Below are 13,702 nucleotides of genomic sequence, written 5' to 3'. Positions count from 1 at the left end.
TACTTCTTTCTTCAAGCACTTACTTTTTGACCGGAGTCTCCTACTTTTTTTCATTTAAGCAGCTGCTACTTCTTTCATTCAAGTAGCTTTTTTTTTAATTATTAACCAAAGTTCGCGACTTCTTTAATGCAAGTTCTTTTCTTGACCGAAGATTGCTACTTCTTTCATTCATGCAGCTGTCTGCTTGACTGGAACCTGAGACCTTCGCTCAAGCAGCTATTTTCTTCACCGAGGTCTGCTACTTCTTTCATTCAAGTACTCGTAGCTGCTTTTTGAGCGAAGAAGCTACCTTTGACATTCAAGTAGGTTTTCTTTTCTTTTTCTTTTCTACCGGAGTTTGTTGCTTCCTTATTCGAACAGCTCTTTTCGTGGCCGGAGTCAACTAGCTTTCTTTCATTCAACTAGCCCCCCAATTTGCATCAAGACGCCGTGTGAATGCCCCACTATTAACGCGACCCGTTTTTCTATGGCAACTAACTAAATTGTGATCAGACCCACTAGCAGTAATAGACCAGAATGGCTAGGATGTTGAGACACAAATACGAACCTGTAAAACATTGTATGTAGCTTAGTCAACCTATGCAGGAGTACGAAAGAGTTTACTTACAGTGGTTAAATACGCCAGCATGAGCCAGCAGGAAGTCGATTAGCCGGGGGTACTTGTCCAGCCTAAGAGTATGTTTCCCTTCATTGGAGAGGAGGGTGCACACGTTGATGGCAAAGTCCTGTTCATTTGGCAGAGGAGAAACCAGGGATAATGCCAGTTTGTCGTAATCAGATGGTTTGTACGTGTTGACGGATAAGCCCATGGAATTACGCAACGCTTCTGCAATGACACAAACAGAAAAACATCAGTTAACACACAATCAAGCAGAAAATTAACATAGAAACGGCAAGTTCGTTTTCATGCACTATTAATTAGTAACAGTTATTTAACGCACAAATTAATAAAATTTCTATATTATTATTACTTCTTCCTTTATTACGATTCAAAAAAAAAAAATGATTTACGTCTAAGATGGTCTCATTAGTGCAGGATTTAAATTTTTTTAGTGAACTTCAAAAGTTCTTAATACATTTGAGACATTTTAGGTGGATTAATTCTTATTATTTTCTGGGCAGATAGGAAAAAAAAAATTAATCTTAATCAGTTTTTCTTCGATAAGATCAATACCTTCGGATAACTAGATAATGAAGATTGTCTAGTTTCGACATTCAGTAGAACATTAATAGCACAAAAGCGTGATGAAGATACTAAATTCTGACAATAAAATGTGCTTATTTTCATCAATAGCCTCTTTTTCGATCAAAATATTCAATAAATTTCAATCAAAAATTTTCTTGTAGGCCTTATATCTGGAGAACTACGGTACATATAGTGCAGCCAAACCTAAACTATCATTTAACTCAGTATGATGTGCTTATTTCGAAGAAAATACGAAAACTCGATTTAGGGGCCGTTCAAAGTTTTGTGGGCCCTGATTCAAAAACTAATTATTGGCCAAGATCGCAATCCTTTGATGCTTTTTTTGATCACTCCCAACATTCTTGTAATTAAGTAAAGTACTTATTAGGAACTTAGAAGATCAGAATTTACGAATATCTGAATTCACTCACACATCGAAAGACGTTAAGTAACGTATAGTAGTTGCTTCAATTTTCATAATTTATAAATTTTGAAAATTTTGTAACATATACCGTGTGGGAAATTTAAAAGGAAAATGGGAATTTCTGTCTTTCAAGATGCGATTTTATAAAATTCCAGGTTGGTGTCACTGCTCCAGCACTGACATGTTAAGAGAGAAATCCCATGGGGAGGGATTATATCATGAACAGTTATCCCCAAAGATGGCTGATGTCTCCTTAACAAATTTATTCAAGAAGCAGCAGTATTTATCTTACTGTCTTTATCCACCATTGTTAGAACAAAATTAAATTGAAAAATAAAAAAATATATATACAAATCGAACGTGTTAAAGAACATTGATTCAACTGAAAAATGCCCTTGATTATCAGCAGAAGTATGATGTAAAGTAGTAATTTTTGTTTTGTACAAGAATAAATATCTGTGTTTACTGCGTGAAAGGTGTTAAGTGCAAAAATCATAAATCGTAGTCATTTGACAAAGTTTGGTACTGAAATAACAAACGAAGTTTATTAAGCGCTTTACACTGCTCGCGAAGTGTTGGTTGTTTTAAGTCTCTGCACAAATTGTTCCCCACAAAGTATTATAAAAAGATTATTAAGCTCAAACGTTTAAAACATTTTGGACTTACCTTTCACGCAGCAAACAGATATATATTTATTGAGCTAATAAATTTAGCGTTGTTCAAAGATATTTAGATGCATCCTCTTTTTAGATACTTGGAATTTGGTAAGCCTGACGTAAGTGAAACCTATTTATTTGATACAACAGTTTTTGTATACTTTTTTTTTTTTCTTAAGCAATTTTGTAGCAATTCCACCCCACAATGCCAATAAGTTTTGTGCTCATCTTCAAATTGAAGATGAAATGAAATGAAATCTCTTGAGTTTCACGTCCCACGGTTATGCCGGTTAGGCTAAAGGAGAAGGTGATTATGAGAAATGAATGAAATGGTGGAATGAAGAAAGTGGGAGGAAACGGGAGAACCCCGAGAAAACCCACGCACACGGTGTTTGTCCACCACAAAGTTCACTTGGCGGGAGCTGGGATCGAACCCGGGACCTATAGCACCAGAGGTGAACGCTCTACCACTGAGCCACCGCGGCCCCTCATCTTTAAATTGAATATTTAAATATTTATTTAGCATCAATTCAGTGTGTGTCCTACCTTTTTTTTTCTTACCTCATACTGATGTTTTAAATAAAAAATCACTAAACTGCCAGAAAACTGAAACTTAAATAGCTACATAAAAGCCAGAAGCGAAAGGTTAAAACTACGGAAGTTGCTATAATAAACATATTTATGATAAGCACTGGCAACTTTCCTTCCAGGAAAAAAAAAAAAGAAAGAAAGAAATGAAAATGGAAAAATGGAAGTTTAACGTCCCACAATTATACCTGTTAGGCTAAAGGAGACGATGATTAAAGCAAGTGAATGATGATGGAATGAGCAAGTGGGAGGAAACGGGAATACCCCGAAAACACCTACGTCAGTGGTGCCCCCCTTATGTCCATGACGCACCCCGCAATTGTCTATCCGTAGGTGTTCTTCCATGAAAAAAAAATTTTCGATTAATTTTTACACTCCCTCAAACATATTTATACATATTTATACCCCCCCCAAATATGTCAATGACGCACTTTGCGTCATAGCTTCCCCCCTTGTGGGCACCCCTGCCTACGAGCACGATGTTGTTTACCACAAACTTACTTGGCCGGGAATTGAACCAGAGGTAAGCGCTCTACGATTGAGTCACTGTGTTCCCACCAGAAAAAAAGGTGCGCTGACGCGTATGCACAATTATTTGAGATAGGCCTATACTAGACTGTGACTAGTCAATTATTCAAATTATACGAACGAAACTGAGCAGCAGTATCAGGAATTGCTACATAGTTTGGTTACTTCCTATTCGTACTCCGGCGCAACAGGTTTTATTTCCACGTGAACAGATAGGAAGCGTGGTTGGTGTAGGCCGCCCAATTCTCTCGTTTGTACTTGTTGCGCCAGATTCTGCGAGCATAGCCAAGCTCCAATCCCATCGCATCCCATCCCAACTGATACAAGTTAGTGTTGTGGTCGCCCCGCCATGTGTAAGGGAGGGGAGTGTTATGTAACAATCGTCGAAGGGAGGGACGGGAAAGACCTTGGCCTTGGCGCCTCGGCTGTCGAGCGGCACGGGAGAAGAAAACCGACCGAGCGACTGCTCTGCTACGTATACATAGGCCCTAGTCTCAGGAGCATCTCCTAGTACGAGAAGGATATTGAAGTACGAGTTGCCGGCAATACAGCATACGCCACTAACTGCACAGACAACGATTTAATCTCCGATTCCTGTTTCACTACTCCCCATAGTAGAAGTAAACAACTACACGAAATTATCAGTTGAAATCATATTCAGCTATTCCCAGAGTAAATTATCATCAATTTTTCAAAATAATAATATCAAGGACTTTGTCATAATTTTGATTTCTTAAAGCAGTGGTGGCCAAGTATGGTCTGTAGCTCACAAGCGGCCCTCTATAAGCTTCCTAATCAGACTAATTTTAATTTGCTGCAGAGAATTAACGCATCTCGAACAAAATTATGAGAAACTTCGAAATGCAATTACAACTTCATTAACCAATTTCCTTTTATGATTTTTCAATCATTAATAGAATCTAGTATTACAAAAGTTCTGTAAAATGTACCAGTGTTCTTTTTCTTTTTTTAATAAATTATGTTGGCCCACTTTTTTCCTTATGACATAAAGGGCAAACGTGAAATCAGTGTGGAATTCAGACATCTTCACCTCGGGAGGAATATGAACTCCTCGGGGGGAGGAGAGTTTGGGTGAAGTAATTTCTACATTTTGTGACTGAAATTTTGAGAGTTTCCCCCGGGCTACCCCCTGATTTCATCCTTGCGTGAAATAAAAGCAAGGATAGGAATGACAAAAGGAGCCTTTAGGTAGAAGAAGAGTCTGTTTTGCGGGATCTTGAATAAAGAATTGAGAAAAAAAAGGCTTATAAAATGCTTCGTATGGAGTGTTGTACTGTATGGGGCGGAAACATGGGCATTACGTAAAAGTGATGAAAAACGATTGGAAGCCGGAATGTGGATGTGGAGAAGAACGGAAAGAATTAGTTGGGTCGAGCGGAAAACGAATGAGAGGGTGTTGGAAATGGTGTGGGAGAAAGGTACATAGGCTAAGAAGAAATTGTATCATGGGGGACGTGCTAGAGGATATGGTGGCACGAAAGAGAGAGAGAGGGCAAGGAGGCTACAATTAATACACGATATAACAACAGGAAGATCGTACGTGAAGACGAAGAGGTTAGCAGAAGAGCATGGAAACTTCTCAGTTGCGGCAAGTGACCTGCCAATAAGGGCAAAATACCTATGATGATGATTCATTGTGACACCTTCTCACAACAGTTTGCCCATCACTGTGTCATGCAATAAAATATTTAAGCCTATAAGTAACAGTTAAGGTAATACAACAACGTACTGGACGGTATAACTTTGCTATAGGAAAGACTGCCGTAAGGGAGGGACGACTCCACTTTTTTTTAATAACTTAAAAAGGCAGTGAAGGGCATCAAAAATGTAGTAAATGAGCCGCACAGTATTTGAAAAGGCTAAATTAACTGTTTCCGGTTTTTTAATAGACCAGAACTGTTATAGGGCATCAGTTTATGACATCAAAATATTTCACCACTGTTCACCACTGGCTACCATTCACGACTTCTAAGACTTACTTCCATGTCGCGTCAGAGCTGTTTTGAGGGCGAAGGGTCCTCAAAATGATATAATAATCTGTTAAGCTGCACTTTTTTCGAATGTCTCCGTTATTTTGATAACCATATGTAGCTACGGTGTTTAAAAGGGATATTCTAGTAAATTAAAAAAAAAAAAAAGTTTTGTAAGAAGATCGTAAGTTTAGTATCGTATACATTTATACATTTGAAAATATAAACAGAACTCTCCTCTCGAAGTAAATTTATTCCCAAATTTATCCTTTTGTCTAAGTAAAGTGTTTGCCCTGCGTTTCAAAACGGGCCTCACTGAAAGTACTTTAACTGGTGAAATGCACTCAATCAGAATTTCATTAAAAAAAAAAAAAAAAATGCTCCATCAATGTTGGAATCCCAACTTTCCAGCATTATCATTTGAGGCCTGAGGTGAGGCTTTTGATTAGCGTGCAAGAGAAAAGACATAGAACGTGGGAAGGGAAACTTACAGCACACGAAAGGAGGAACAACCGCTGATTTTTCCCATAGCATTCCACCTCGGAGACTAGAGACTGTTGCACCTTCAATTACATGCTCTTCGCACAAGAAGTTTTCTTCCACAAACGCGAGTCAAGATGTTTCTTTCAACAAATACAGTCCCGTACTGATCAGCTCACTGCATTTTATATAATTATTGTTATCCATTAGGTAGACTTAGTTCCTTTATTATTTGCTCTTAATGTCTTTTTACTTATATCTTAAGCTCGGAACAACCGAAGCAAATAAACCTATAAGCTAGAATATTATACTTGATCAATGCAGGGATGTATATCTTCTTTTGGGCCACCCTACATTAATTGTAAAAGTACAAATAGGTTAATATTGAAATACTGTCTTTAATGATCACACTACTGGGGGTAGCGGCGGATCTAGAAGGAAACTGGGGGCAGCCATAACCCAGACTATGGTAGGTATACCATGAGTTTACAATTTTTCATGGGCCCTGCAGAAGTTTCCAACTTGACTCTCTCCCGATGGATATTATGACTAGGTTGGACGGTGACAATGTGAACCTCAAATATTGTTTTATACATTGCAGAACAGAAAAGCTGCAACTAAAACTATATCCAATGTTTCAAAAAGTTTTTAATAAAGAATAAAAGGCAAGACTAGCTTCAATTATTTTTGTCAGTGAAAAACTGGGGAGACTGTGCCTCCTAGGTTGGATCCGCCACTGACAGGTGAAATGAGGGAGAAATAACGTTTCTAGGTGGAAAAAAGGATAGAAATGTAGCTGGTGAGCGTCTACTAGAAAATATAACCCTCATGTGATAACTGACTTCTGAAGTCCAAGTCATACTTCTTTAGAAATCCCTAAATTCGTTTAACTGAAGTAAAGAAAAAATGAAATCTTTTAGTTTAAGTTCCACGATTAGAATGTGGGAAGGAACAGGAGTACTCCGAGAAAATCCACGAACAGGATGTTGTCCACCACTAACTTACTTGGTCGGGCATGAAATAAGAGATCCCATGCATCAGAGGTGAGCGCTCTACCACTGAGTCACCGTGCCTTTCTCGCTTACTGAAGTGACTCAAGAATATACACCATTATTATTAACTACTGAAATGTAGACTGAACTAACCAATCACGACGGTTTACCAATTTCTTCGGAAAAAAGTGTACAATAGTGTTTTGTGCTGCCGTGTAATCCTGCGGACAGTATTTTCTAAGTAAATGTGTGTGTAACTTGTGGATCAGTTGAAGGAACCAAATAATTTATTTTCAAATTGCAGAAGCTATTTTCCGTGGTTAATACGTATGCGTTGAGAACAGTTCCTGCCTGTTATGGAGAAGTTACAACTTTGGGGGGTCAAAGAAGATATCCGTAAAAGAAGAGTGTTCTGTCGGGATAAAAAGTGTCCGTATTATGGAAGTGCCCACACGAAGACTGTCTGCGTCCGTAAAACAGAGGGTTTTGCCGGGACAAGAAAGTTTATTCGCCTTAGACTATGGCTATCGAGGATGCGTTACCCCTCCCCCGCAGCGAACGCGACCTAGGTGGCTACTCGGTAATTTTACTTTTTTTTTTTTTTTTTTTTTTTTTTTTTTTTTTTTTTTTTTTATAAATCACACTGTTAGCCAATCAGGGTTTCCAGGCCTTACTGCCATACCTTATTCTCATTAATACGGATCACGAGAAATAACCCTATTGTGTTACATAGATTTTTCTGTGATTAGCTCATTTTTTGGAATTTCCTTGTATTTTTGTGAATTTTCTTTTGTTATATACGCACATACTTTATAATAGCAGAGTTCCAATACTCTGCACAAAGCATCTTCCAAGCAGCTATTTCTTGCTAAAATCCCATTGCATGCCAACACGTCTTTCCTTTTTCTTCTTCTTCTTTCTTCCTTTAGACATATTTTACTCATTCCGAAACAGCAGGCAGTCTATTGTTTCGAAACGCACCAAATACGCTCGAGCCGACGTATTCTGCGCGTTTTACTGCTTTCACATTTGTAACGCATTGCGATTAGCCATCCACATTTAAACACATTGCCAGCGTATTCCAAGCGTACGCATGCGCCATAAAAACACGTTGCGAACGCATAGAGAAGCCATGCACTTATGGAGGTGCCCACGCATAAACAAAAGAAGACTGTCCGTGTTCACAAAAGGGAAGAATTAATATTACAAATACTTTTGCTGGAACTAAAAAGCTTGTCTGTTGTCCGTATTACGGAGGTTTCACTATACTAACTTCTATTTAATTACAATGTGAAACTACAGCAACTTCCAAGTATAGGGATCCACACCTCAACCAAAAGTGGTGGTAGCTTCATCATTTGCAGAGCCAGAGAAGGTAAGGAGAAAGATGGAGTTTACTCCTGCTGTTTTTGTTCCATAAAGATCCAGTATTAAAACTGGGAGCGGAATATTTTAACAACAGCTGAGATTCAACTTATTCTACAAGACTAAACCCATGTAAAGTTTAAAAAAAAAAAAATGCTTTTGCTCTATAGTTGCAATGGACTTTAACCATTTCCGGCGTCAACAGAGTGATAAACGGTAAAAACGGGAGTCTATTTTTCACTTGTTGCTCTATGGCGATCTACACTGAGACAGGAAACTGTACTCCTCTACCACTTTCAGTTAGAACAAAAATAAGAACGGGGATATTTATACAGGATGTTTCAAAACAACACCGACAACGTTTGGGAGGTGATTCCTGACACAAGGCAAAAAGTATAGACCAACCTGGGTGCACAAATGCTTCCTGAAGGAGCGAACTCGCTCTATAAAAATTGTTGCGGAAGTACCGCAGGATTCTGAAACATGGATATTTGGATAGGGCACACACTAGTTCCTAAGTGAAGCCTTGACCGGACTACGGTAGGTCCTATACTTATGGAACTATGGACCTTTAAAGTTCATTCTTTCATGTTTTCGGCAGCCTATAACTCCGAATGAAGGCATTTGTGCACCCAGGTTGGTATATACCTTTTGTCTTATCTTGGTGTCAGGGATCACCTACCAAACGTTGTCGGTGTTGTTTTGAAACATCTTGTATATTTTTGGAAGACTGAAACCATATTAAAGACATGATTTCTCGCTTTTTCTTACCCGTTTTTGGTCTGGTGCTTATCGAGAAATAAGTGGAGGAATGTAAGAATCATACACAACCATTTAACGCCCTTATAAAGGCAGAGCAACATGTTACTTCAACACCTATACGATGTTCCACTTTGTCGTAGCATAAACTTCGTTCAATCCAAGCAAAAATTAAGATCTGCTAACAGCGTACACGTATATGTGTATTGATTGATTGATAGCTATAACGTATCTGATCAATTAGTGGATCTGTTTCGTAGAGTCGCTGCTGTTGTATTCACGTGGTATTAATGGTTGAAGAGACGGGCATGGTTTTCTGCATTCCTATACAGGTTGCCAGAGTGTAATAGCAGTAAAAGTCAGCAAACACAGTCCATTTGTCGTTTTGTTTTATTATCGTGTACGACTTTGAAGTGGTTGCTAGAATTTGTAAAAGAAACCGGAAATCCAGAAGAATTGCCACACATAGTAATTGGATCCGGCAACGGAAAAACAATGTATGAAGTACTAGAATTCTATTAAAAAAAAAAAAAACTGTGAAAGTATTAACATTTATATATTTTTTATATTCTCTGCTGTTTGAAGTTGTTCTTTCCTGGGGACAATTTAAATTAGCAGTGATTTAGATCGTATAATCTTTGATTTAATGTTAAATTGTTTACATATTCAACGCAAAACAACTTACAGTACGTACACAGCTGCTCTTACTGAAATTAGATTAGGTTTAATTAATTATTTTCGTTTTCTGGGAAAAATCGTTGCGAATACAACAAACTTCACGTCAAAGCAACTTCATTGACAACACTGTCGAACGTAGTTCGCAATGTTGCTGTGCGTTTGCATAAACACATCAGACACATATTAATTACATCTTCCGTCAACAGCGAGGATATAAAGGCGAAATCTACAGTTTGAAGTGAGATCTGAACGACTGCAGTGCGTATGATGCTTTCACACAGCGAAACTCAGGTTTGCTGTATTCCATATTGTGATCTGAAAACAATAACTGTAACTTCTTTATTTATGAACTCCTTCGAAATTTTGTTTGGTATCATTTCATCATAGTTTGAGTTGAAATGCCGTTTGCGTTAAGCGTGGAAGAGCAGGCCAGAATGGCAGCTCGATATAAAATTTGGGGCTGTACTTTGAATGCAAAGGTGTGAAGGGCAGAGCGAAGAATCCATGCAGCACTGGATGCAGAAACAAAACTGCCATTAAAATTAATGAAAACAAACAATATTGCTAATGCAAGATCATTTACATCGAGAACACCAGAGAAGATTGCCAGAGTTAATGGGTTCTTCGTAAAAAACCAAAGAAATCAGTGCGTGATACGTAATTTCAGTGGGACAAATTACAGCTTCCTTTTATGCACGATGACATGCCTCCACATTACGATAATGAGGACCATGAATGTCTATGTAAGTTTCCAAGTTGTTGGATTGAAAGACATGGTGCACATGAATGGCTGACATGCAGCCCAGATTTAATGTCGTGTGATTTTCTCCTTTGCGGGTGGGCTAAGGGGAAGGTTTGCAAGAGCAAACAGCACAATTTTTATGATCTGGAAGCAACAACAGACGATGTGAACAACAACTTTCCAGAGTACTTTGAGCAAACGGCAGTGGCGAATGCAGCAGTTCGTTTAAGGACATGTATAATGAACGCTGGTGCTCTCTGAGTTGTAATAAGGTATCAAATCAACCCTGAAATAGACTGAATATACATGAAATCTTTAAAGTTTTACGTTCTACGGTTATGCCGGTTAGGCTAAAGGAGACGGTGATGATGAAAGATGAGTGAAATGGAGGAATGAAGAAAGTGGGAGGAAACGGGGGGACCCCGAGAAAACCCACGAGCACGGTGTTTGTCCATCACACGGCGCGAGCTGGGATCGAACCAGGGACCCCAAGCACCGGAGGTGAACGCTCTACCACTGAGCCACCGTGCCCCCAGACTGAATATAAAATCCGTAGTAAGTGCCAAAATGAATACGTCGAGTAAACAGCTCAGATGTTACTTCAGAACTGATGGGCCATATAGACACATACAGTCTTCTGGGGATTATTTGAACTACTTCCACATTGAATACTAGATAGCCCGTTTTTCACATAAGGTATGCGTTAGGCACGTAAGCTACATTTTTACATTAAACCGAACTTTTACATTTTTGGCACTTAGCACGGATTTTATTTTAAATTACAAGTGTTTTCTTTCTAAAATATAGTTGTTTCATAAAAAAATCTGTTCATGAACAGAGAACTCACAATGATTTAAAAATAGACAGTGGCTTATTATACTTCTGTATTAGATGTACTTCTCATGTTTCTTTGCTTATTATCGAGACATTTCTCCGGCCTGTTATATTATTGTGTATATTCCTTAAAAAAAAAAAAAAAAAAACTTTCCTTCAGGATATAAAAAATATATTTCGAAGCTGAATCATGCTAAACACCACTAAACATTAGACGGTATAGAAATCTGAATCCACCCATTATCCAAGAATTATTGTTTCCCTTTATACACGTCGTTCGAGAAGAAAACGAAAGAGAATCATCGAACCGCTTGGGCCGCGCATGTTGCCAGGGCAATGCCAACATGATGCGCCGGCACGCCAACTGTCAGTAACAACAAGAGCGTGGAGGGGTGAAGAAAATTATAGAGAAGGGAATCGCTCCGGCTGTCACTCATAGCGATCAATAACAAAATCTGCGGATGACAAGCGCCCTCAAATACATGCATTCATAATAATAAAAGAAACACACAAACATCAATACATCTAGTACGGAAAGTATATGTAACTTTTAAATACAGCAGGAAACATGATAATAAAATCAATTATTACTCACATGAAAATATGACATGGTTAACAATAGCATACAAGTAAATAGGCTACTTACGTTATGCATCGTTTCGTTACCATGTAGGTACAGCACGGCAGACTGTTTTGCATACGACATATTCGCGTGTATATTTAACTAACCTTGTTCCGATAAAAAAAATGAAATGAAATCTTTAAGTTTTACGTCCCACGGTTATGCCGGTGAGGCTAAAGGAGACGGTGATGATGAGAGATGAGTGAAATGGTGGAATGAAGAAAGTGGGAGGAAACAGGAGAACCCCGAGAAAACCCACGAGCACGGTGTTTGTCCACCACAAAGTTCACTTGGCGGGGGCTGGGATCGAACCCGGGACCCCAAGCACCAGAGGTGAACGCTCTACCACTGAGCCACCGCGCCCCCCTGTTCCGATAAAATTTATAATTTCTACCAACTTTATTGTCTTTCAATAATGTAGGCTTATACACGCACCTTCGATATTACTAGAATCTTTCATCAATTTCTACATACGCTCTCTACGTTATATGAAAATTATATTTTGGTTGGATTGGATAGAGTTTCATTTGCGTTTCTTTTATCGGCGAGGCTAAGCACGTGAGCTTCCATCAAGAAACGAACCTGGGTCTTCCGCGCCAAAGTAAGCTTTTGTGTGCATACTTCCTAGTTCGAATCCAACTTTAGGCACAAGGCTACGTCCCCTATAGTCTCAGCTGTGGAAAAGAAGCAAAATGTCAATCAATCAATGGAAAAGAAATCTTAAACTGCAAACTTAACAACAGGAAAAAATATGTAAGAATCGTATTCGTCTCGTGGGGTGGCCGCAGTACCTCACAGATAGACACTCTCTTCTAGCGCGTGGGGTTCCGGTAAGCTCCCGCCAAATAGGCTTTGTGATGCGGGTTTTCTTGGGGTTGTTCCATCCTCTCACTTTGGTCATTCCACCATTATCACCCGTATCACTATCACCGTTTCTCTTAGCCTCGGTACATAATAGTGGGACGTTAACCTCAAGAGAAATTAAATACTCAACCGGAAATGAGAGAATAGTTTGGGAACATTTGATTGTACTGTGAAAAGTTATGTTAATTTGTATCATTAAGCCCCTTCAAGCATTGATACCAATAAAATTACACTGAAGGGGATGCAAATATATCCCAACGGATCGAACTTTGAAACAAATGAAAAATGAAATCTTTCAGTCTAACGTGCGACGAGTATGCCCCTTAGGCTAAGGGAGGTGATGATTAAGGCAGGCAAGTGAATGATAATGGAAGAATTGGTGGAATGAACATGTGGGACGAAAGGAGAGTACCTCCGAGGAAATCCGTAGGAATGATACTGTCCACCATATACTTGGCCGGGATAGAACCAGGGACCCCATGTATCAAAGGTAAGCAATTTACCACTAAGCCACCATACGCCCTGAACTTGGTAGTCAAATGCGGAAAGTACGCGAGCTAGATTTTGCAGACAGTCTATCTTGGAAACATCTGCATTATACTAAACGGCGTGACAAACATCTTGGCATTTGAAGGCGGCGCTCCAAGTTCCTTTTAAATGCTGCTAGCAAATGAGAAGCCAGCGGTATTGCCACGTTTATATTGTACACATCCACGTCTATCCTCGCCACCTGATCGCGCTGTAGTTGTCTACTTAGCTATAGCCACCACTCCTTTCCCACTTGGCAACGTCGCGTCAGAGCTTGCGTTTTATTCGTTTAGCTGTTAGTAATGAAAATCGAATTAAATTACTGAGTTTATACTCTATAGAACAAGACTTGCGGTAAATGTAACTTGCTATTTACAAAACGTGGCAACATAATGTAGTATTCAGAACTGACTGACTTCGCAACATTGAGGACAGTGCGTTGGGGAACCGCATCGCTGAGGATTC

At 39.0% G+C, this 13,702-nt stretch overlaps 1 protein-coding gene across 1 annotated transcript in view; it reads right to left on the bottom strand.

The window, feature by feature from the left end:
• Bap170 (Brahma associated protein 170kD) overlaps positions 1 to 13,702 on the bottom strand; it is a 149,323-nt gene that overhangs the window by 89,193 nt on the left and 46,428 nt on the right. The window contains exon 3 of the mRNA XM_081739442.1: positions 608 to 826. Within this exon, the coding sequence (XP_081595568.1) occupies positions 608 to 826 (219 nt within the window). The remainder of the gene's footprint in view (positions 1 to 607; positions 827 to 13,702) is intronic.

Source organism: Thermobia domestica, chromosome 14, assembly GCF_964235325.1.
Source record: "Thermobia domestica chromosome 14, izTheDome1.hap1.1, whole genome shotgun sequence".
NCBI lineage: Eukaryota > Metazoa > Arthropoda > Insecta > Zygentoma > Lepismatidae > Thermobia > Thermobia domestica.
The sequence above is the reverse complement of the archived record's forward strand: the minus strand, read 5'-3'. Positions and strand labels throughout refer to the sequence as shown.